The following is a 25,630-nucleotide window of genomic DNA, read 5'->3' as shown; positions in this document are numbered from 1 at the left end:
GTGAAATAAATTTGGCGACCCCATTCGTCAAGCTCACAAAAGACACTGAATAATTTGGTATTATTGTTTTTCATACCAGTGTGTTAGGGACTTTACAGACTGGCCTCAAGATATGGCTCCTCCCGCCTCAACAGCTAGTCTACATTCAAGAATAGATTGGCGGATCTGCTAGTCAGATGTGACAAACTGTTGCATTTTGGTTAGCTCAGGAGAGCCCCAGAGGCAGCCATACGAACTACTACTGTAAGCAAGATTACAGCATAACCTGGCCTCCCAATATTCTGCACATCAAAAAAAAGGATAATGCGAAATAGATGCCATTAGTCTTAGGAAAGCACATGTCGCATACTAGCATGAGTGTTTGTGGGGAGCTGACTGCTTCCTAAAGGAGAGGTCTGGAGCTCAGTGAGACATAACTGTCAGGGACAGATTAACCGTCTCTGTTGCCCTGGCCCAGCAATGCGAAAAAAAAGCTGGTTCACTGTCCACTTCAACTAAGAACAGGTAGTAAAAAACTGGCCCACAGACCATCTTTCTGGAGTGTATCGGTGCCAGGTTTGACAACCAGGCAAAACGTCCAGTAACCAGGTTCCATCCTTAATGATTTTTAAGGCACAGCTTGACAATGCGATGGCTGGGATGATTTAGTTGGTATTGGTCCTGCTTTGAGCAGGGGGTTGGACTAGATGACCTCCTGAGGTCTCTTCCAACCCTAATATTCTATGATTCTACTCCTGAGGGAATTCTGTGCCAAAAAAAACAAAACAAAAAATTCTGCGCACAACATTTTAAAATTCTGCAAATTTTATTTGTCTATAAATAAATGTGGAGGCTCCAGCATGGCAGTGGGGAACACAGGCCACTGGGCTGTACAGAGATGGGATATCACCCTGCAGCCCCTGCCCCAGGACAGGGACTCAGCAGTGAGGCTGAACCTAACCCTGACACAGCGCAAGGGCCAGGCCTCCCCAAAAATACCCTGGGGCCCTGCCCCTCTGTGCCAGGCACACCAGGTGTGGGCAGGCAGGCTCAACCCAGCGGAATCCAAGTGTGGAGGGGCTCAGTGTGGGTTGAGAGGGTTCTATGTGGGGCAATCTGGGTGTGAGCAGCTCAGTGAGGATGTGGATGCACAAGGGCTCATTGGGGGTTCCAGGTGCTGGGGGAATGAGACTCTGCAGAGGGGTCCAGGTGAAGGTGGTTGGGGCTTGGCAGGGGTGGGGGGGGGGGGCAGGAGAGGCTCAGCAAAGTGGGGATGCTGCTGCTGAGGGGACACCGCATGCCGGGCTTCCACTTCCCACCCCCATTCCATCCCCCTTCCCCACTGCCCCTATCCCTCTCCCCTCAATCCCACATTCCCCTCCCCCTGCCCTATTCCACCCACCTTCTTTCCACACTGCCCTGCCCCACTGAGGGCACTCACCCTTGTATAGAAAACAGGAAGGCTCCCAAGCACACAGAAGGGGAGCACAACCAGCACTAGGACCCAGGAGGCAGCGTCCAGCTGCAGAGTCAGCGGAAGGAGCTGAACCTTCCTTCAGCCAGGCAGGTCTGATAGGTCTGCTCTCGCAGAAATGCCCCCCCCCCCCCCATGGGAGGCAGTGGCATCAGGAGCGGCGCCAGGGTTTTTGCCGCCCTAGGCGGCAGCGCTCCTCCTCAGAGCATTCGGCGGCGGGGGTCCTTCCGCTCAGCGTCTTAGGGGCGCTTCAGCAGCGGGTCCCGGAGCGAGTGAAAGACCCGCCGCTGAAGTGCCCCGAAGACACGGAGTGGAAGGACCCCCTGCCGCCGAATTGCCGCCGAGGATGGCAACATGCCACCCCCCAAATCCTGCCGCCCTGGGCAACCGCCTAGGGTCGCCTAGTGGAAGCGCCGGCCCTGAGTGGCATGTGACCCCACATGCTCTCCCACGCCTTGCCTCCGTTGGAGGGCGGGGGCAATGCCTCCCCCAAACTCGCTGCTCTGTACGCCAGAAACTACAGGGGTGCATGACTGCTCTTGAGGCTTCCCTTTGCTTCCCTGTCATTTTCTGCAGGGAAGCAAAGAAATCTGCAGAGGGACCTGAATTCTGCATCCGCACAGTGACCCAGAATTCCCCCAGGAGTGCTCTACACATGAATTACACTGGGTGGGATTCTCTGGCCCGTGTTATGCTGGCGATCAGACGAGATGATCATAATGGTCCCTTCTGGCATTACTTTATGAAGGATGAATATGTCCCAGCTCCACTAATGATAAACAACTGTGTAATCCTCCTTTCCCCCCAGAATCACTTACCGTGAATTCTCCAGTGACAGCATCAAATCCAACATGAATTGTGTGTTCAAAATCTGAAGGGAGGGAAATTTCTGGGCGTTCTTTCTCCTTCTTTTTATTGGCTGCATATGAGAGAGAGAGGGAGAGAAAAAAAACATCAAGAACAAAGAATACTTCCATGGCAGTTCACAGTACATCCTCTGCAACCAAATCCACAACAAAAACATATGATCTGTGGCAATGTGAAAAAGATTCTGACTACACACTGATAAAGATTTATGGTTATGGGACAACCATATTCTGATATTCTTGATATTTGCATTTTAGGCCACACAGAGCCCAGAGAGGGTGACGAGTCCACACACAAATGGGAGAGACTGTCCCACGTAGTTTATGTTTTCCAGCTGCTATCTTGTCAACTGCAAAACAAATGCTACTCAGCTATATAGACAGACATTGTTCCCCAAAGTATTCATATCACCAAAATGGAGGTTTTAAAAGACACCCACCTACCCTAAAAGCCACCATTTTAACCCATTATATTGCAAACATGTATTGCGTTTTCCAAGTTTAACCGGATAGTCTTATTTGAGTCCTGTGCTCATAAGACCAGATTCTGCGCTCAATTATATCCATAAAAATCCAGAGTAACATTATAGAGTTACTCCAGATTTACCATGGACTGTGTAACAGAGCAGAATAAGGTACATAGCCTTAAAGGTTTGTCTAAAACAACAGTAAGTCCTTGGGGTTTTTTCAGTTTAAGTGGAGAGAGTGTTAAATAGTGACAGCTTTGGAAAAGAGCGGAATGAGAGAAGGGCAGATGGAACACTGGAGGATCCCACACAGAGAGAGAAGCTAGGAGGAACCAGAAGCATCTTCTGGTTAGCAGATGTTGAGCATCTGCAGCATGCCGACCAACCAAAGAGGGGACTAGCGGCTGCAACTGGCAGGAATACAAAAGAAGCTGCAAGTTGCGGGCTGGGAGAAGGAAAGGGAGACAAAGGGATGCTGAGAAAACCAATAAATCAAGGCAGCTCAGGAACTCTAAGACAACTGAAATGGATGTGTGAACTACTAGAGCATTAAAGAATGTTAGAACATTTACTGTTCAGAATTCAAGGCACAGAACTTTTTGACTTCTATATTTGGATCTACTGAAGGTCAGGATATCCTGCTAAACACCTAAATTCTGCATCTGGAAGGATACAGCTTTTCACTACCCAACATCTCCAGCATCCATTTTCAAACAGCATAATGAGCAAGTCAAGCTTTGCTCCACTGATTGCAGCTACTGCTTTCAAATTCATATTAAATACAAAAATGCATATTCAAGAAGAAGCCTCAATAAACAGGGCTGTAGCTTGGATAAGCCTCAGTACACGGACTGGTAAACAATGTTTTCAATAATGAATTAAATAATTTAATTGCATCTACTGCATTAAAAATTCATAGCTCTCTCAATATCCAGCTCTCATGCAGAGATTAAATTGGAGATAAAGCCGCATTTGCTCATTATAGTAAAAATGATTATGCTTTGTATACATGTGGACGTGAATTGTAATCTTTCTTGGGACTCTCACGATTCTTTTGATGCCCACGTAACTGAAGTGAGTAACCATGTGATCTTATGGCTGTAACTCTGGTCTTTCCTCAAATCACCTGCTTCCTACTGCTTGTCAACCCCACCATTGACGTCACGTCACAAATTTGATTGTAAACTCTTTGGGGCAACCATCAAGGACCTCATTCTAATCTCATTTAATCTGTGCTATTCCTAACTGATGTGAGCAAGATTAGAATCAAGCCCCACATTTTTCTATTTGTCCAGTAGAGCCCCTTTGGAAATGGTAAAAATAAGAATAACTACTTCAAGACCTGATTTAAATAAACAGGCACTCAAATGCTTAAACAGGCTTTCTGATTCTAAGCACATATGAGCCTGATCAAATCGGAGAAACAGATCTCAAAGCATAAAGGCATTAAAATATTAACACTATAATTGCTTTTCATTGACGATACTGTATATCACAGAATGAGGTATAAGCTAAAAAGGATTAGATTTAAAGGCACTGCCAGCCTTGCTCTACACTTTAATCCCACTTTATAGTCTTTATGGATATTTTACCCTGGGCCTTGTAATGGCACATATGGGACAAGAGAAAACTCTTTAGGAGTTTCAGAAGAAAAACAGTCGTCCTAGAAACACCCATCTATTGTTGATTACTTTATTTCCATTAATGCCCCATTAAACTGTAAGGTTCTGAGGAATAAAAGTAAACTGAAATGTATACTTGAAAAATTTCAGTGAGTGTCCATGATTGCATTCTCCGAGTGAGCCTTACATAAACTAGAAAGTTTTTTCGGTAATGTGCCAGACGCTGGGTATGAGTTCCTCAGATGAAGACAATAATTCTCTCTCAATACAAGGGGGACTTGCGAACTCAGAATCCTCGGTTGAGAATTCCAAGACAATAATAGTGTTTCCAGCTAACTAATGTCTCCCGAGAGATGCTGGGCACCCACAACTCTCACTGAAGACAATGAAGCTGTGGATCAGCATGTCTAGGCATGAGGCCACCTCACTGTTAAGTCTATATTCAAACACCAGAATTATGTCAGAAGCCGTAATACCCAGCAACGAGGCCAGAATTCCACAATGCTACCCGACTCCCACCATGGAAAAGCTAGCAACACAACACCACAGCTGCCAGGCATTCTAAGTTGGCGTTCCACCAGGGACAGCTCCAGATTCACCCAATAGAATCTCAAGTGATCTTACCACCTCTTCCTGAGCCACTTGGAAAAGTCACCTGAAACACTTCCCACCCCTCTAGCGTTTCAGTAGGTGGTGCTACTGTAGTCCTACAGGAGGCACAGCACTGCAAAGGAGAAACCATCACCAAGTCTTACATTCAGCTCATTGAATCAAGGAGGTTCTTTGCATAATTGTTTTATATGACTTGCTACCGAAGTATTTGCCAATATTGCTTTCTGCAATCCTCAATTTATAATAGTATTTTTTAAAAAAATCAATCTAAAGTCCAATATTATCGGTCAGGCCTGCTCAGTGTGCCAGAGCTGTACAGTCTTTATGCAGTTCCATCACAGTAGAGATTATACCCGACCTGAATTAACCCTTCTTTTACTCCAGGCAACTCAGTAGCTGAACTGTAAGCCTTAATCAAGCTGGGTTCTTGTAGTAAATAAGTTTGTGCATTAGGAGATTCTCTAAGGCTGATCAGCCAATGGATTTTCTATTGACAATTCATCAGCACTTCATGTCAGGAGTGTGGTAGCCAGTCAGGGATTACTTGAATGAATTTACATATTGGTCTGTCCGTCGTCCTACCAGGAGCCAGGGTGGCAATCAGGCTAAAAGGCCTCAGAGAGGCAGCAGGAGAAGGCTGCCACTCTGGTTCGAGCAGGTGCATTGCAACAGAAGACTCTTCTGGCCTTGGCAATGATGCATTGGCCTGCTAAACCCAGGGTTGTGAGTTCAATCCTTGAGGGGGCCATTTAGGGATCGGGGCAAAAATCTGTCTGGGGATTGGTCCTGCTTTGAGCAGGGGGTTGGACTAGATGACCTCCTGAGGTCCCTTCCAACCCAAATAGTCTATGATTCTATGAGTGGCTACCATGTTGGAATGTCTACAAGAAGCCAACATCCACTGATTTCAATGGCGGTCTGTTCATTGCCTTCAAATTGAAGCTGGATCATACCCTCAACGCAAAGAGAACCCAGAGCTGCTGAAGCATCACATTATGGCACTCCTCCTCTTTAGCTCCCAGTTTTGGGGTGGGGGTGTGGGAGGGGAAGGAAACAATCATGTCAGTGTAGAAACAGACCTGGTAGCGTAACCCTTTTATGGAAAGTACGCAGATATTGGTCAGCAAACAAGGCTGCAATAGCCAATAGCAAGGGTACTCTCCCATCTGATAGAGACAAACACTACAGAGGACTGAGATCTGGAAAGCTCCTTTGGAACAAGTTACATAACCTCAAAAGGCTCCATTACCTTGTTGTCACCTGTTGGTAGAAAAGAACTACGTATCTGGTGCTCAGATACCAAACACTGTACTTACCATTGTATACACAGAGGGAGAGAGAAACCTGGGCCAGTTTAAAAAAAAAATAAGTAGATGATATTTTATTAACGTTTGAGAGCATGACAGGTAAAGGGGGGATAAGGAAGAGTTACAGACGTGTTAAGACATCCAAAGCTCATTTTCACCTAACTGCATGTGAACTGATTCACTTTTAATCAAGGTTTCAGAGTAACAGCCGTGTTAGTCTGTATCCGCAAAAAGAAGAACAGGAGTACTTGTGGCACCTTAGAGACTAACAAATTTATTAGAGCACGAAAGCTTATGCTCTAATAAATTTGTTAGTCTCTAAGGTGCCACAAGTACTCCTGTTCTTCTTTTTACTTTTAATCAAGCGCTTTGCATTCATGTTTAACAGCATCATGCATCCTTAACATACCTACAGCCTTACTGGAGATTGGCACTATAATAGATATGAAACTGTCTGTCTGCTTCCCAGAGCAGGTTAAATAGTATAAACAGCAATTAAGTTGCTCTTAGGCCACAGAACTAGGATTAGTCCTTTCCTTCTAGCAAGAATTTAGGAGACTGACTCCTTATTGAAACAGTTGAGAATGATCTTATTTATTTAGCACCCAACTACCATGGCGATGGACACTATGAATCCTTAAAAAGAGACTGAAAAAGGGAGATAAATATATCACAGAGATGGGTTCCTTACAAACAGAGTAAATCGAGATATAAAAGGAAGTGGCACAGATTAAGGACTAGAGAATTTCTTGCATCATTGCAACTGATTCATGTGATAAATGTACAACCTTCAAAATATACTAATGGTAGAAATTAAAATTGCATGTACAGTGCATTAGTTCTGTCCCTTATTCCCATCTTGCCTGTTACATTCCTTATTATAGCTGAAAGAATTCATTCAATACAAGTTAATGTGCAAGAAGTTATAGAGACAGATTATTTTTAGCAGTGGACAATGTTGGATCCAAAATTCTGAAATAGAATAGGATGACAAAGACTCATCTTAGACATTAAGCTCTTCAGGGCTATGGACCACATAGCAACATGTGACAGGACTGGTAAGAAATGGTCTTTTAGACATATTTGCACTCTTCCAGCCTGCTTTCAGTTTCACCAACGCAGAAGGCCAGCAGGGCTCCTTCAGAAGGCCCATCTACAATGGTTGCAAAAACTAAGGCCAACCCTCCCCCCCCCCCAAAAAAAAACAAACAAATCTCACTGAACTTTGGAAAGGCAGCTGTGACAGGCCCTGAGAACAGGGACATTACAGTGTCTATGTCCCTGAAAACTGGTAATCACAGATCTCACACACACACACATTTTAACAATCAACAGATTATGAGAAGGAATGGGGAGTTTGTGAGGGGAATGGAATTAATTATTAGGAAAGCAGATACCCAGCTAGCCACCACAGGCAGCCCATATTCCCAGTATGGCCCAAAAAAATTATGTGAAGTATTAGACCTTGTGAACCATGCTCTAAATTCTAAAGAATCATTAACATCATTCCCCAGCAACATGCAAAGAAGAAACTATAGTGAAAATCAAAATACTGTACTTTTATCTCCTGGCAATATAGATCGGTAAAATCGGTCTCTCTTTTTCTTTTCTTCAGGGTTGGGGGGCAAAGGTTTTGAGCCATGGTTTAAAGTCCCAGTATCTTTGCTTCCAGATCCAATCATAGTGCTGGTATTTCTCATTGGAGGGGCTGGAGGCTTGTCTTCGGCTTCAACACCATTATTAGACATCTTCAGCAAAAGAAGCTGTTACTAGGACCAGGAAAAAGAAATAATCACTTTTGTGCATTTTTAATTACAGTTGCAAATTGCTCCTTCAAATAAATTGTGCATCAGCTTTGTCTTTTAGTTTATGTTAATTACCTGCAGATAACAAACTTGCATAAAAAATTTCTTCTGGGGGCCAACGCATGGTTCCACTGAAGTGGATGCCAAAATTCCCATTTATTCACTAGCAATCAGGATTTGGCCCTCGGAACACAACTTTTAATTATTTCCCATACAAAGACAAAGTTTAAAGGTTCTTTCAGAGTTACTGACCATCATGCCCAGCCTTTTTAGGGGTATTTCATTTCATTGAGCTGGTAAAATAAAACTGGATCCTCCACATGTACACAGTAACTCTTCATGTAAATCATCCTTAAAGTGTAGATTTAAGCAAAGAAGCTACTGTACTTGCAGAATAACCCATTAGCAGCACAATTAACTCAATCTTTATACAGCCCAACTGCACATAGAACTTGTTGAAAAATGCTGACATTTTTCATTAAAAATTCAAACAATTTCTGACCAACTCTAGCTGTAAAACAAACCAATCCTATTCCTCAGAATAACCAAATGACTTTCCAAATTTCACAAACAATGGGGAAAAAAACCACACCTCCTAATTTGAGTCCTTTTATTTGGTAGCAGGTTCTGTCACTAGGAAAAGCCCAGCTCCAAAAAGTGATAAAATAAAATCAGAGCAAAATTAATTTACAGCTTCCAAATCTCTGAGTTGCTCCGGCAGATGAAGAATCCATGCAGGGACACAGCTTTTGCGACCCAGACTGAGGCTACGGCTACATGACAGAGCTTACAGCGGCGCTGCTATTGGCACTGTTAGTGCAGACATTCAGGAGAGAGCTCGCCCGTGGGCTGAGTCACTCCAACCCCCGCGAGCAGCAGTAGCGATGTTGGCGGCGGGAGAAGCACTCCCACCGACATAGGCTGCCCACTCCAGCCCTTATGTAGGTGTAACTTGCATCGCTCTGGAGGGTGGTTTATTCACACCTCTGAGCGACATAAATTATGCCAGCATAAGCTATAGTGTAGACATAGCCTAAGAAGGCCCTATTCCAGCAGGGGGCTTTAAAGTATCAAAGCAGAACTTCATTGATTAGTCTGGCAGTCACAGCAGAACCTGAGGGACACTATCAAGAGAGTCCCTAAGGTCCTAATTTCCGGAGATGCCGTGCTTTCAGTATCTGCAAATCAGGCCCTAGACCTAAGTTTTCCAGAGTGGCCACTGATTTTGAGTACCTCCTGCTGGACAGTTAAAATGGAGACACCTTGGCCACTGAATTCAATGAGACTTCTGGGTGCTGATTGCAGAACTGGAACCTAAGAAAGCCACACCACAGCAAAGGCAGGTTATTACACCCCACCTAACATATCTAACTTCGAAGTGGTGACTCCACACAAGCCTATCCGGAGTCAGTGCTCCTAGAAATGAAATTTGTTTAAAGAGTCTCCTTTGGGACATTGATTTGAATGTCAGGGGGTAATTTTTGGCAGCCAGTTGGGGCTATTCAGCTTTCCACTTGCCTGGGAGTGTTCTGGCATCTACCTCCTGCCTCCTCCATTATTCAGGTCACTGGCCATCGGCCCCAGGCCATTCCCCAGTGTGAAAATGAGCAAGAGCAAAGACGAAGCTGACAGCTGGAGATGCAGAGACCAGGAGCTGCATAAGAAGTTTGGGAGATTTCTTTTGGTACAAACTAAAACGCACCAGTAACTTTGACAGCCATTGGTGGGTAAATATCCTGTTTGACATGAATACACCCGAGACCACGCTTATACTGAGCTGTCTTGCATACAGCAGCATCTCTGGTGCCTATACAATTAGCAACTCATCTGGATCCAACTGAAACAGAGAAAGGAACAAGCACAGGCTGCCAGGCAGAGTCACTAAAGAAGCCCTGTCTGTGTTCATGGCATTCACACACCTATGAGCAGGAGGAAGCAAAGTCAGACACTTTCGGCTACGCTTCTCTAGTTACAAACTATAGAAATGATCCCTACTAGGAGGCTGCTAGACAAAGACAGCAGCAGGAAGAGAAATAGGGAAGTTAATGTCAATAGCTGCATACTTTGCCCAATGCCACTCTCCCGGAGCGATAGTCACTTTTGTCACTGCTGCCTCTTTCCCCACTCATCCCAGGTCAGGAAGTGTGTGTGGGGCGGGGGGGGAGGAGGGGGGGGGGATGATCAAGCCTTCTGGCTACTAGGAACTAGAACAGGGGTTGGCAACCTTTCAGAAGTGGTGTACCAAGTCTTCATGTATTTACTCTAATTTATGGTTTCGCGTGCCGGTAATACATTTTAACGTTTTTAGAAGGTCTCTCTCTCTAAGTCTGTATTATATAACTAAACGATTGTTGTATGTAAAGTAAATAAGGTTTTTAAAATGTTTAAGAAGCCTCATTTAAAATTAAATGAAAATGCAGAGCTCATCAGTTTAGTGCAGTGGTTCTTAACCTGGGGTGCACGCACCCCCTCAGTGTGCGAGATGCCCTTTTTGGGGGTGCGGGACATGCCAGATTTTTTTAGAAGGTAAATCATCGAAAACACAAATAAAGCACAGGCACAGAAGTACAACTACTTTGTTTCATCAAACCTATGTATTTATTAACATTATACATTTTTTAACAATTACTGTAATATACAAAGTTTTTAAGTTTTTAAGCTAATTGTAGTGTAATTTTTGATAAGGGCTGCAGAGCGCTGGGACCAGGCCAGGAGCAGAGCCCTGGGTTGGCTGCCAGTACCCCAGGCTGGCAGGAGGGCTGAGCGGGGCCGGAGGCCCGGACCCCGGCTGGCAGGGGACGGGCGACTGGAACCCCAGACCAGCAGCGAGGTGCGCGGGGCCGGCGGCTGGTATCCAAGGCCCGCAGCAGGCTGAGAGGGGCCAATGGCTGGGACCTCAGCTGGCAAGGGGCCGGTGGCCGGAACCCCAGACCGGCAGCAGGCTGAGCCACTCAACCCGCTGCCAGTCTGGGGTTCCGGCCACTGGCCTTTGCCAGCCGGGGTCCTGGCCACCGGCCCCACTCAGCCTGCTGGAACTCCAGACCATCAGCGGGCTGAGCGGGGCCGGCGGACAGAACCCCAGACCGGTGGCAAGCTGAGCAGCTCAGCCCACTGCTGGTCTGGGGTTCCGTCCGCCGGCTCCTGCTAGCCGGGGTCCTGGCCGCCGGCCCCGCTCAGCCGTTGCCGGCCGGGGGTTCCGTTCACTCAGGCTGGCAGCGGGCTGAGCGGGGCCGGTGCCCAGGACCCCGGCTGGCAGCAGCGTTGCAGTAAAAATCGGCTCGCATGCCACCTTTGGCACGTGTGCCACAGGTTGCCGACCCCTGAACTAGTACCTGGCCTGGTGAGCAGGCAGGCAAAAAAACCTACCTCCCCCCACTGACTCCCTCTCCCTTGCTGTGCCTTACTGCAGCACACTGCCAGAAAACAGTGAGACACCAGCTGACTGCCACGTTGGAAGGGACGCAGGACCAGCGGAGTGACCAAAAGAAATAGGGAAGGAAATTGAGGAGAGCTCTGGGGGGAGAGAACAGATCATTGGGGGGACAGGGCTGGTGGAAACAGTGAGGAGAAAGGACCATAGGATGGCAAGAAGGGAGACAGCAGTGAAGAGAGGGAAAGGAAGGAGAGAACAATTTAGATAAAAATAGCAGAAGGGCTGGTGGCTAACGCCTCAGACCGGGAGACAAAACTCCTAGGTTTTATTTCCAGTTCTGCCACTCACCTGCTGTGAAACCCTGGCGAGGTCACTTCATCTACATGTGCTTCAGTTTCCTTCTCTATAAAATGGGGATAATACCCCCCTTCCTCACCGGCAGATGGAAGCACTTTACGATCCTCGAATGGAAGGGCCTATAGGAATGGGGGAGGGATAGCTCAGTGGTTTGAGCATTGGCCTGCTAAACCCAGGGTTGTTAATTCAATCCTTGAGGGGGCCACTTAGAGATCTGGGGCAAAATCAGTACTTGGTCCTGCTAGTGAAGGCAGGGGGCTGGACTTGATAACCTGTCAAGGTCCCTTCCAGTTCTAGAAGATAGGATAGCTCCATTAATTTATTTTATAATGCCAGTTACAGCTATTTTATTAAATAAGGGGAAACTCAGGGGATCAGAAAATGCTCACTCACTTTACACGCACCCCCAAAAAGCTACACAGCTCAACAGTGGATACCAGTTCTTCACACCTATTTGAGAACTCAGATTTGCAGCTCTAACCTAGGTAACACACAGTGGATTCCTCCTCCCACTCAAGCCACCCAAACCCTTCCTCGAGATTGCCCCACACATCTAGGACCGTGGTATTAAAATCTACACTTTCCCCACCCCCCCAGCCAGCGCACAGAATGTGTATGGCCAGCCTTCTTCCTCCCCACAACACTGGGGGGGGGGGGGCGGGAGAGGGTGAGGGGTAAGAGAACACTCCAAGCTACAGATTTATGGGGTTTGTTTCAGGATTGAAGGCCCCAGTCTCTTCCATGGCTTCTCCAGGAACTTCCTGGGAAAGCCCTGCAGGTTCCAGCAGCCCAGTCCTAGCAGTCATGCTCCACATGCATGCACCTGATGTGGTGTTTGCACAGAACTTTGGGACACCAGCCTCGGATGTTTACTTGCCTGAAACAGAAAGAAAACCCACACATTTTGAAGTCCAAAGATTAAAATACAGACCACTGTCAGTGGGACAGTGATTCTAAACGTACACTATTGTCAAAATCCCACTAAGATCAGGTTTTGCGAGATAGGTAGGAGCCTCGAGTGGAGCATTCAGAGTTGCATCTTCTTAGCATATGTGCACCGTGCCTCAGGTGGCAGGTGACCAGGATTCATCACCGAATTTGGTCTGCTGGTTGGAGCATTAACTACCCTGGCCCGGGCTGGGTACTGACAGGGAGTGCGATGTGAACGCTGATCCATGCCTGAGTTATTCTGAATGTACCAGAAGGTGGCATTCTCCCCATCAAAGTGCAGCATCCATGCAAATTAATTTCTTACCATGATAATATGTAGCCGACTCACTGCCCTTTCCATCTTTAAATATAAAGGAGCTGTTTTATTTATTCTGCTTGAATTCCAGTAGCTCCAGCAAGTACTTGCTTTCAGCAAAACCACCACAGTTGTCAGAGCTCCATTACACCAAAGTGAGTCACTGAATAATCTCTGTTCTAAGCAACCCAGATTGCAAAAGCCAGTCAAAGTAACATCAATCAACCTAATTTCCCTTACTTTTCACAACACTATGATTGTTCTGTTTGCAATGACAGAACACTCCACAAGAAACTGACTTTACATTTCAATGGCAAGACTAACAATGGAAATGTTATTACCCAGCAAATAAACCTTTCATCTGAAGTTAGATAAGGGATGCATCTTAGGGCATGTCTTCACTTGCAAGGCGTGGCAGCGCTTTAACGTGGCTTGTGTAGTCGGGGCAGAGGGCTGGGAGAGAGCTCTCCCAGCGCTCTAAAAAAACCACCTCCACGAGGGGAATAGCTCCCAGTGCTGGAGCACTGTCTACACCGGCACTTTACAGAGCTGAAAGTTGCAGCACTCGGAGGGGGCGGGGGTGTTTTCACACCCCTGAGCAAGAAAGTTGCAGCGCTGTAAAGTGCCAGTGTAGACAAGCCCTTAGATACAGATACAATTTGCTCAATTCCCATATATTAAAATACCAACACTCAGACCAAATCCCACAATCACCACAACAAGGGCATCTCCATTGTCTAAAGCTATTGTTTCTGTGGTCACTCTGGAACATTAAATGTCAGAAGAACCATACGGTTCATCACACAGCGGTCCTGAAAATACATTATGGTATATACTAAGGATAGTAAGAAACTTTTGTCTGCCATGAGTCCAGAATACAGTTAGTATCTATACTCTTGAAATCTCTTTTTACCTTTTCAAATCAGTTATCAGCCAAAGTAAGTGATCCCAATGGCCCAGTATTAATGCACTCACTGAATGTATATGTCCTATCCACATGAATAATTATGAATGGGAGAGGAGGTGATCCAACAGACCACCTATCCAACACGGATTTGATATGCTGTTCTTCCTAAGAGCAGAATTTAACAGCTGCATAAGAATGGTTTCCAAAAACCCTACATCTAAAATTACCTAGACAGATTTGTAATTTCTCCCAGTTTGTTTTAAGCAGCTATGGGCCCAAACCACAAAGTTCACATCTGGAGAGGAACTTTCCTAAACTTTGGGGGTGTTTGGATCTGGGAGTTTGGTTTGGACCTTACCCAGGGCCGGCTCCAGGCACCAGCCTGGCAAGCAGGTGCTTGGGGCAGCCGCTCCAGAGAGGGGCGGCACGTCCAGATATTCGGCAGCAATTAGGCGGACGGTCCCTCACTCCCGCTGGGAGCAAAGGACCTCCCGCCAAATTGCCGCCGCAAATCACGATCGCGGGGAGGGGGGGGGTGTTTTGGCTGCTTGGGGCGGCCAAAACCCTGGAGCCGGCACTGACCTTACGTCTAGTTTTAAAACTTATATGCTGTTTGGGTCAGGGTCTGTCTCTTACTATGTGTGTCTACAGGGCCTAGCACAATGTAGCTCTGATCTCAAATGGAGCCTCTCTAGGCTCTATTCTAATATAAATAAAAAGTAATAGCTTTATCCTAATTAAAAATAAAATAAGACCATCTAATAGAAATTCTACACTAAACATTTATGCTATGCAAATAATGTTTTCCTTTGGAAAGCCAAGTCATTTTAAGTTGATGTTCCCACCACTGAACATCAAGCTGGATTATATTTTCTTGTAGTATTTTCCTTTAGCAAAAGTAATTGCTAAAGAGAAAGCAATTAGGGAAAAAATCAGTATTGTAGCTGAAACCTACCCTAAAGTAGATGCCACAAACATAACTATGTCCAGTATATACTCATTGCTGGAGTGAACATGAAACTCAAAAGAGCCATCTATAATTCATGCAGTCTGGGAAGACGATAGCTGAGAATTAGTCATGATAACTTCTAGATGAAATAAACTATACTAAAAAAAGATTAGCTCAGTTATTCTCTCAACAAGTACAAAATTTTAATTGGTTCTGAAGCACTGTTTTCCCACTGTTACCATAACTATTGGTCATCTTGACCAGATTCCAAAACAAAGAAGTCTTAACTGTTATGCTGATTACGATCAGCCGGTTACGCATTTTACCTCTGGGTCAACATTCCTGTTATACTCTGATCCTTAACAGTATAACTGATCCTAGTGAACAAGTACACACACATTAAAGTTGCCTTCTTCCTTATAAGACCAATTGTTCCTACAACTAAGAAGCGGGGGAGGAGGGGAGGGAAAGGGGCAAACATTGTACTGCTGTGCCACATACTGTGCTGGGATGCTATAAGTAGAGGAGATTCAAAACACACAAACTAGGGGTCACCCAATGAAATTAATAGGCAGCAGGTTTAAAACAAACAAAAGGAAGTATTTTTTTCACACAATGCACAGTTTACCTGTGGAACTCCTTGCCAGAGGATGTTGTGAAGGCCAAGACTATAACAGGGTTCAAAAAAGAACTAGATAAATTCATGGAGGATAGGTCCATCAATGGCTATTGGCCAGGATGGGCAGGGATGGTGTCCCTAGCCTCTGGTTGCCAGAAGCTGGGAATGGGCGACAGGGGATGGATCACTTGATGATTACCTGTTCTGTTCATTCCCTCTGGGGCACCTGTCACTGGCCACTGTCGGAAGACAGGATACAGGGCTTGATGGACCTTTGGTCTGACCCAGTATGGCCGTTCTTATGTTCTTATTCCCTCCAGATGTGTCATGCCCTTATTTGAAGAATCCCAATGAATCATCACCTGGAGTTTGCTGGCCTGATATCAACACAGGAAGGATACACTCACTGGGCCATTTTAATCTCCATCAACACTCAAGCACATCCCTGTGCTGGGGGATGATGAGGCTGTATGGCACCTTAGGGAAAAGAGCCCAGAATGCCACCTGGAGCTGTGGGGGGGACGGACAAGGAGGACACACGTTTCTCACAGTTGTGGGAGGATGGACAACAAAATGTAGATTATAAAATGGAAGGTAAATACCAAGCCCTTAATATAGAGCCAGATGTTGTAGTATTTAAGCGTTATGCACAGTTCGCCAATAAGTCAGCCGCCATCAATACATGATCCCAAACCCAGAGTTTACAAGTGAACTAATTTCATATAAAGAGAAAGGGATTAGATATTTTAATGAAAATTCTAGCAAAGTAGAAACCGATGAAGTTGTGTCTCACCATCCCTCGCCCTTAACTCACTCTTGCACCATTCTAAAAACTGTTAATGCTTTCTACATTACATGTATGTTGTGTGTGCGCGTCCATTAGATTATAGCTACTGGTTGCAGTTTTGCTCCACTGCTAGTTTTATTATTTATATAGCACTGAAAGGTAATTCCCCAAATCCCTTGGTAAGGTATTGCAATGGTTGAGTTGAGTCTTTAAATCAAGACAGAATGTCTTTTAAAAACACGCTCTAGTTCATATTGGTCTTGATGCAGGAATAACTGGGCAAAGTTCTATGACCTGTGTTACGCAGGAAGTCCGACTACCACCACAATGATCCTTTCCAGTCTTAGACTTGCAGGGGCTATAGCTTCCCACAAATTTTTCCTTAGCTCCCCGACCCCAGTCATCCCTCCCTATGCAAAGGTCAGATGTTACACCGAAGTCAGGATGGCATGGTAAGGTATTGCCACCCTTGCTTCCGCGCTGCTGTGGGGGCAGCGCTGCCTTCAAAGCAGGGAACCCAGCCAGCAGCCGCTGCTCTCCAATCACCCAGCTCTGAATGTTGACGATGTCCAGGGTCAGCCTTAGGGAAAATGGCACCCTGGGAGTTCCCCGTATAGTGACCCTCTCCCTGTGACTGGGGAGCGACAGGGGCAGGAAGCGGGGGTGCGGAGGAGTTTCCTGCAGTGGGTGTGACTTGGGTTACCCCCTGCACGGTATTTGACCAGCCTTGCCAGTTTTTTATGGATTTGCCAGTTGCCAGAAAAATAAATTAATCTGCCAAGTTTGGGTTTTTTTATGTGGGTCTAAAGATTTGCATTATCACCACAATACACTGGGATATCTAATGGTAAAAGTTTCTGTGTCCAGCTAAAGATGCTGCAGTGTTAGCTCTTCTGCAGGTTAAGTAAGAAAATGATGTTATCAATCTTATCTACATGTGTCATCTCTCTAGATACTATAAGTGGCTGCTGAAGGGGGTGGGGTGTCGCAGAGTTGCCTTGTGGTTGGGATTGTGGCAGGCTTGCCTTGTGGGGGCGGGAGAGGGGCCGGTGTTTTTATATTTCAGATGTGGTGACCCTAGTCTGACCTGGCCCTGGGAGCAGTCTGTGCAGGGGAAGAGGAAGTCTCAGCCCTCCCCAGCCCAGCTGTGACTAGCAGCAGGAGCCTCGACCACAGCACCCCCAGTCTTACCCCTCCCCAGCTCTGAACCCAATGCTCGGAGGTTAAAGAGGACTTGTGCTGGCTGAGTGTGTGTGTGTGTGGGGGGGAGTGTTAATATGTATAGTGCAGCCCACCGATTGTCTAGCCCAGCTCAGCCACCCCGCACCAGGAAGAGGCTGGCACCACTGCTGTACATGCCCCTTACGTGGTACATTGCATTAGTGCACACGATCACCTCTCTCTTTAGTAGAGGATCCTAGTAATTATCACAGCATTTCTCTCTCTCTCTCTCTCACACACACACACACACACACACACACACACACACACACACACACAAAAAGGCCTAGGGTTCAGTTCCTGCTGACTACCATGGTGTCTGCACATAGATAGCCTTTGTTACACTAACCAAAACCCATTGGTTACTCAACGCCATTAAATTCTCTCCTTCAAATTAGGTGCAGAATATATATTATAGTATTTTCGCCCCATGCATCTGATGAAGTGGGTTTTAGCCCACGAAAGCTTATGCCCAAATAAATTTGTTAGTCTCTGTGGTGCCACAAGGACTCCTCATTGTTTTTGCTGATACAGACTAACACGGCTACCACTCTGAAATACAGTAACTCCTCACTTAAAGTCGTCCCGCTTAACGTTGTTTCGTTGCTGATCAATTAGGGAACATGCTCATTTAAAGTTGTGCAATGCTCCACTCTTACGTTGTTTGGCTGCCTGCTTTCTCCACAGCTGGCAGCCTCCCTACAGGCCCCCCCCCACACACACACACAGCGCCTCCCGCCTGCTGGCAGACCCCACAGATCAGCGCCTTCCCCCTCCTCCCCCCGCCTCCTGCCCGCAGCAATTAGCTGGCTTGCGGCATTTTGAGGCAGGAGGGAGGAGCCAGGACTCGGCGTGCAGGCTCCCCCCTCCCTCCCCTGCCTCCCGAACGCAGCAAGCCAGCTGATTGCCGCCGGCAGGAGGCAGGGAAGGGAGGGGGGAGGCGCGCCGAGTCCTCGCTCCTCCCCCCTCCCTCCTGCCTGGGGCAATCAGCTGGCTTGCGGCGTTTAGGAGGCAGGAGGGAGGGGGGAGGAGCGAGGACTCGGCGCGCCTCCCCCCTCCCTTCCCTGCCTCCTGCCGGCGGCAATCAGCCGGCTTGGGGTGTTTTGGAGGCAGGAAGGAGGGGGGAGGAGCCAGGACGCAGCGCAAAGTAATGGGGGGGAAGGGGCGGGTCAAGGGTGGGGGCTTGGGGGAAGGGGTGAAGTGAGCAGGCTGAGGGTTGAGCGCCCCACCCCCCACCCCCGGTGCTTGCAGAGTAGGGGAAGCTGCCCTGGAACCTGACCCCCCCATTTACATTAATTCTTATGGGGAAATTGGATTCGCTTAACATCGTTTCACTTAAAGTCGCATTTTTCAGGACCAGAACTGCAACGTTAAGTGAGGAGTTACTGTATGTTAGGTGCTTATGTTACAAGACCTCAGTAGGGTACCTAAAAATTCCTTCACAGCTGGAGAGATAGCAGAGGTGTCCTCCATGTCAGAGAATCTTTATTTCTCCAAAATGCCATTGACAGACTGGTCAGAGTGCTTATTCCATGCCAGCCATAGCCCCATGTGATATAGAGGGTCTTTTGGTGGTTCACTTCTCCGTGTCAGCCAATTCTTAGCCTGACGAACTCACTACACCCAGCACATTGCTGTCATAGTATTCATCGATAAAGAATGTTGTGTAAGGTATCAAATAAAAAGTTAAATCATACTGGTCACCATAATCATTGTGTGATATTTATTTATATATATATATATATATATATATATGGGTAACAATTACAAAGTTATAGGTATGTACTAAAAATATGCTCAAACCAGGAAAGCAGATAGGTTGGTGAACAAGTTTGCCCCAGACAAAGGAATGATTGTCTGCCTTGGAACCAAGTGTAAATGAAGCAGGGTAAGCCATAGACAATGGGGATTATATTTGCATCTGCAGTCAACAGGAAAAGAAAATGAACAAGGGGATGAGAAAGGGGGGCATGGACTCTGGGGAACAAACAGTAAGAATACTTTTCAAAGGTGTACTGGACTATCAGAAGAAGGGGGAAAAAGACATTGTGGTTATCCATCACTGAGGGAACAAAAAGGAAAGCAACTTTTGTATCCATGAATGGCAGATCTACAGCCACATGGGTTGGTGACACTGAAGGGTGGCTTTAGGTGAGAATCTGCCTTAGATAAGGACTGCAGCCTGCTAAAAGTATAACATGCTTTCTAGTGACTAGAACTTAGTTTTATTTGTCAACATTTTCTGTTTCTATTATCTTTGCTTAGTATCCCTTAAATCTCTGTTCTTTTTTAATAAATGTATTCTTAGTTTTTCTAGAAACTCATCTCAGTGATACGTTCTGTTTATAGACAGAACCCAAAAGGACACTCAGATGGAGCCAAGTGTTTCTAATTTAAATGATCTCACTCAGCAAATAATCCTCAGCATTTCAGTGAATGGGGAAACGCTGTTACCCTGCCAGTTCTACACCAGACCAAGCGAGCTGCCTTTATTACTGCTGTTGCCGTCAGCGCAGGCTCCTCTTCTGCTACCACACTTGAAACTCTCCCTTGGCTTTCATTCCGCTTGAGCTAACAGAATGGCAGGGTAGGGTTTCAACTTTCAGCTGCAAAAGTCAGAGTAGAGCCAGAACTGGCAGCAGAAAAAACACACACACACACACACACACACACACACACACTCACTATCTCTCTCTCGCCTCCCAGCCTCCCGCTCAAGAAAAATCTTCATCCCTCATCTAAGTCTCACTCCTCCCGCCCCAGAACGTAAAAGATGATATTGGTGGGAGCGATTAACATATTAAATCACACGCACAATAAATAAAAAGAACATGTGTGGGGTACTTAGCAATAAGTCAAATTCCATATAAGCAGCAACAGCGCCACAAGCAACTGCATTATTAATTAGCTTTCTGCTGCAAAGGAATCTGTTCAGAGGACGGGCCTGGGCCACAAAGTTCAGATTAGACTCAAGCCTCCCTCTGATCTCAAACCGGTGTAAACCTGAGTAACTCCATTGACTACAACGGAGTCGCCTTGAATTCCCGTGGCGTAACCAAGATAAAGAGTCTGATCCAAAATGCGTCAGCCTTGAAATGGGGACACCACCTTTAACAACAACAAAAAGGTTATTAGTCTCCATTCTTTTTCAGTATTTAGCATCCTTGTTGAGACTTCCAACACTGATGCTAAATGTTGAGTGGCCCTTACTCACTTAGAACTCAGCTTGTGCTAATATTTCACACTGATCAATGAACCACGAGAGTTTAAAAGTCTTTCAGTCACTACCACCTGGACCAGTTTCAAACCAGTGACCATTAATCCTGAGCCCTCTGTTCAAGTTTTTATTTTTAGACAAACTGTAATTTGACAATCATTATTTTAGCTGTGCGAGTGTAAGATGAACACCTTGCCATGAAGATGGAATACAGGCTAACAATATCACAGAATGCATAGTGGACCAGACAGTGAGGGGGTGAGTAAGAGGATATGGAACCCAAGTTATTATTGCTGCCAATAATGTGCCTGCTCTCTGATAACAGCAGACTTCACTTTCCATGGCGGGCATCTTTCAAGAGCACTCATTCATTTAACTCCATCCCCAAAAGTATAAATCTCACAGGGAGGCATGCAGTTTTCAACACTAAAAACACGTTAGCCACGATTGTTTGTAGAACCACTGTTTTTGATCTATTTAATAAGATATCAGACTGATAAACAGGCATTTTAAGTGAAGCCAGAATGTGTTGCAATCTATACACTGAGGGTTACACTCAGTCCCTGCACAGAGTCCCTGAGGGAAAAAAGTCTAAGTGGGGCAAGAAGGGGTTGAGGTGGAAAGTCTGCGAGGCAAGGGGATGTTGTGACAGTGGAAAGCAGATGCGGCTTCCTGCCCACTGGGAAAGGGGTGCACAGGGTAACGGCAGTGCCCAAAGACTGGGTGGTGTTGGCTGGGAGCTGGCTTAATCAGCACTTAGAGGGATACCTGGATTCAGTGCTGTCCCTCCGCAAGTCCGCTGGCAGGGCTCCTATGGAAGTCACAGTAGATTTAAAAGCATGAGAGAAGAAAACAGCAGCACTACTCTGGGACACAGGGCAAGGCTGATGCAAGGAAGTACAATTTGACACATCCCAGCACCAACCCTACACTGAATCTAGCGCTGAGCATATGGAGATTATAGGCTGATCCTGGAAACGTAATGACTCCTTGCATAGGTCTGAAGCAGGTTCTGAAAATGGGACTTTTAGCCTCACAGTACAGCCATTGTCATTTCAGTTAAATGAATATAACTCTACTTGCTGGTAACAGTATTAGGCTGTTGTCCTCTAGTGGCCAGGCATTAGAGAGGGATGTGACATCTTTGCCAGTGAGTTACTCTACTGAACACGGTGCTTCCTACTGGCGTAGTCTCATTGAAGGCAAAGGAACTATTCAAAGAACCAAGCACAGCACTCAGTTACAAATGCTTGTAGGTTCAGGATGCATGTTTCTAATTAATGCCATACTGAGGGTTGTTATACTGACATAAATCATATCAATTGCTTTAGTTTAATATTGTTTCCTTAAGTCTCGTGACTTTTGAGCTAGACAAAAGAATCATGAACGTTCCAATATAAAGTGAACTTTGCACAAAATCTACAAAACTTCACAGCAACTGGATTAGAAGACAACAAGAATAGCAGCAAATTCAGGGATCCGCCAACTGAAAAAGGAGAAGCTAATTTAGAGTCAATGGAGACAAACTCATTTAAAAATATGGGTTTCAGGGTAGCAGCCGTGTTAGTCTGTATCCTCAAAAAGAACAGGAGTACTTGTGGCACCTTAAAGACTAACAAATTTATTTACTAATAAATTTGTTAGTCTCTAAGGTGCCACAAGTACTCCTGTTCTATTTAAAAAAATGTGCATCTAAATTCTTTGAGTTTGCAATGATTATTCCTTCAACTGTGACAGCATTAATAGCCTAACGGCATTTTATGGAAGACGATAAACCAAGCTAAAGTGACTCTAAAATATGCTAGGGTTTACATCCAATTTAGCTTTTAAAAGTCTCTCCTTGCTGCTACAGCATTAACTATATATGTTTACTATGATATTCTATCAGATTCTAGTGGAACATCACCAATAGGCACAATTTATAATTCACATATACACAAAAATGTCTGCTGGGAGGTGGAGAACAAGCTAAGATAGAATACCTGCGTGCCGCAGTGAAGTCTCATATTGCTAAAACTTCATTACTTTTACCAAGTGTACTGTATAGAACATTTACTAGTGCATTAAGAATCATAATCAATAAATAATTAAAAACTAAACTACAATTGTCACAGTAAGCGAACTAAGTACATTTGATGATGCATTATCTTGCCTTTTATTGTACCGGATTGTTCACTTAGACCCCAATTCTGCAGGTGGGTGGAGCCCTATTAAAGTCAATGGAAGTTTACATAGAAACTGGGAACTACCCAAACACACCAGATTGCAGGATTGACTTGTGAAGTTTGCATGTGACTAGTACCTTCCTGTGTATTGGGTCTTCTAGTAACTAGTGAGATTCTACTGCAATAACTTACACTTCGTATATAGTGTCATGCATCCAAGGATATCAAAGCACTTTAAGATGCCTAAACGCCCAAAAATCTCTCTTTTGCAGTTGCTAAATATAATAAAACCTGTTGCCCCACAGAAGGGTTGTAGCGGAACCTCCTTCTTCAAAAAACACAAACCCCTACCATTTAAGCAAAAGGAGGTTCTTCATTAGCTGTTAGCAAAAAGCCCCATGAAACATAGTTGGGCCCTTCAGATTCCATCCAATGGAGGCTAGCGGTAAGCACATACACGTTTATTACAGTTTTATGCCCATTTTACAGATACTATGCCTCAGTGCGTCTGTGGTTAAAGAACACAAAGTCAATAATGGAACCACAAAAAGAACCTGGTGTCCCCCCAAAACAGAGGCCTAATCCTATGACGTGACCTCTTTGGGGCATGGATCATCTTTTTGTTCTGTTTGTACAGCACCTAGCACAATGGGCACTAGCTGCAATACAAGTAACCACTGTACCACACTCCCTTCACAAAGATGTTTATAAATAAAATATCTATGATAAAACAGCATTATCATGATTCATATGCACTGTTACTTTTGACTCCAATATTCTTGTTTAATTTATTCCTTCTTGATTAATGTAACAGGCAACAGCTCTGCTATTTATATTATATGAAATATATAGATTATATTATATTATATGAAAATGATGACACTGGCTGCAGCTAAACACAATGTAGGCAGGGGCACTGCAGACTTCTACACAAAGTCCTGCACCAGTATCCACTCAAAACGAGTTGGTTGCATCAATCCAGTTCCTAGTGGACAACGTCCACATCACAAAATTACAATAGGGCTGACACAGTACTGTTCGGATTATAAGTACACACAGACAGTAATTATGTTTTTACCTTCCATATAGGGTCTAGCTATCCATCACTTCTGAATCCTTTAGAAAATAATGTTCCTTCACCATAGGACGGCTAGATATTTTTTGTTGTTGTTACTCAATTATGGAAAATGTGCTCACTGGATTAGGTCCCAACATCAGGTCTTGCATCTAATCTATGGTTGGTCTGGGAAGTGGTGACCAGAACTGATTTCCCCATTGAATAACAGAAATGGGTTGGTTCTAACACAATTTACAAGTAAGAGCATTTTGTTTTGCAACAGTACTCCCCACCACGCCAGGTGAGCTGCCCGTTGTGAGGATACAATTACCTATCTAGGCAGTAACAGGTGGAGAGAAGCTCCAATTACTCTTACTTTGAGTGACAAAGGCATGTGCACTAGCACACATCCCGTCCAGCAGGCAGATCCAGGACACAGAACTTTCTGCACGTTCTGCCCAAGGTTATCTGTATTCTTGCACAATGGAGCTCTGATGGGAAGGGCCAGAAACAGAGATTCAAGGATGTCTAATGCATCCTGTCCAGTTCAGAATGTAAAGTGATATGTAGTGTAGCTAGCAATAAGGCCTTGTCAAATATAAATGGGACACTCCATTTCTGAAACGGCCCTTCCATAGCCTAAGGAGCCTATAAGTGTAATTTAATGTGCAAGATTCGAGCAGGAGCTGGAGATTTTCCACAGAAAAATCTAAAAGTAACCCTTGTATCAGGCCATGGGGGGGGGGGGGGGGGAGTTCCTAGCAGAGATGGTCCACAGACCAAGCACAGTCAGAAGTGGAACATAACCTAGTAGGTTAGCAAGTCCATTTCGCTGCCAGTGTAGGATTGTTCCCCACAATATGTTCTCCTGAGATTTTTCCAGGCCAAATTCTTCTTTATCTTGGTATTTTCATACTTCAGATATTTGCAGTGGTCATCATGTCCTCCCATTATACAAGCCGTGCATATTTGGCTCTTTTAATTCTTTTAAGAATCCTTACAGCTCCCCTAGTAATTTTTGTTGCTTTTCCCTGAATTCCCTCCAATGTCCAATATGTTTTTGGTATTATGGAGCGCAGAACTCAATGCAATATTCAAAACACAGTCTCAACAGAACAGTATTGGCCTTTTTTGCCACTCTCCCATGTTTCCAATAGTAGACCATAAACTAGCTGTGTATCACTGCTAGGTCCCTTTCAGCATTTTAGAGATTGGCCAAAACCAGAAACCCTATACTACTTAGCCTTTCAGTAGGGTTTGGATATCTGAACCTACCCCTATGATTTTGGTTCCTGGTCTGATCCCAAACTGCTTTTAGTTCGGATTCAAATGAGGCTGAATCATAAGGAGATTTCAGCCTAAGATTGTTGGCTCCCACATGCCACCATTTTGATACGAAGTCTCATCAGAACCTATCGCTAAATTTTAGAGCCATCCCAACTAAAATCATCTGTCTGTTTCAACCTCTAATCCAATCTCCAAACCTCAGCCTATAAACTAATCTAGATCTGAATCTAAATCATGTCCACAGGCCCATTGCTTCTCCAGTCTTCTCCTTCCCAGTATCTATGTTTTGGATTACTTTCCTCCAGATTTGTTA

General features: G+C 45.2%; 1 protein-coding gene across 6 annotated transcripts in view; it reads right to left on the bottom strand.

Moving 5' to 3' along the window:
- Positions 1–25,630, bottom strand: part of PAK1 (p21 (RAC1) activated kinase 1) — a 124,265-nt gene that overhangs the window by 46,901 nt on the left and 51,734 nt on the right. For 2 of the 6 annotated variants that reach the window (XM_005290549.5, XM_024108947.3), the window contains 2 exons: positions 7,886–8,096; positions 2,272–2,372 (listed from right to left, as the gene is read on the bottom strand). In XM_005290549.5, the coding sequence (XP_005290606.2) occupies positions 2,272–2,372; positions 7,886–8,075 (291 nt within the window). In that variant the 5' untranslated portion in view covers positions 8,076–8,096. Of the gene's footprint in view, positions 1–2,271; positions 2,373–7,885; positions 8,097–11,853; positions 11,977–25,630 lie in introns of those variants that run through there. The other 4 variants (XM_065596162.1, XM_024108946.3, XM_065596158.1 and 1 more) reach the window with 3 other exon arrangements.

The sequence above is a fragment of the Chrysemys picta genome, chromosome 1 (genome assembly GCF_011386835.1).
Source record: "Chrysemys picta bellii isolate R12L10 chromosome 1, ASM1138683v2, whole genome shotgun sequence".
Classification (NCBI taxonomy): domain Eukaryota; kingdom Metazoa; phylum Chordata; order Testudines; family Emydidae; genus Chrysemys; species Chrysemys picta.
This window is presented reverse-complemented; position numbering and strand designations above follow the sequence as displayed.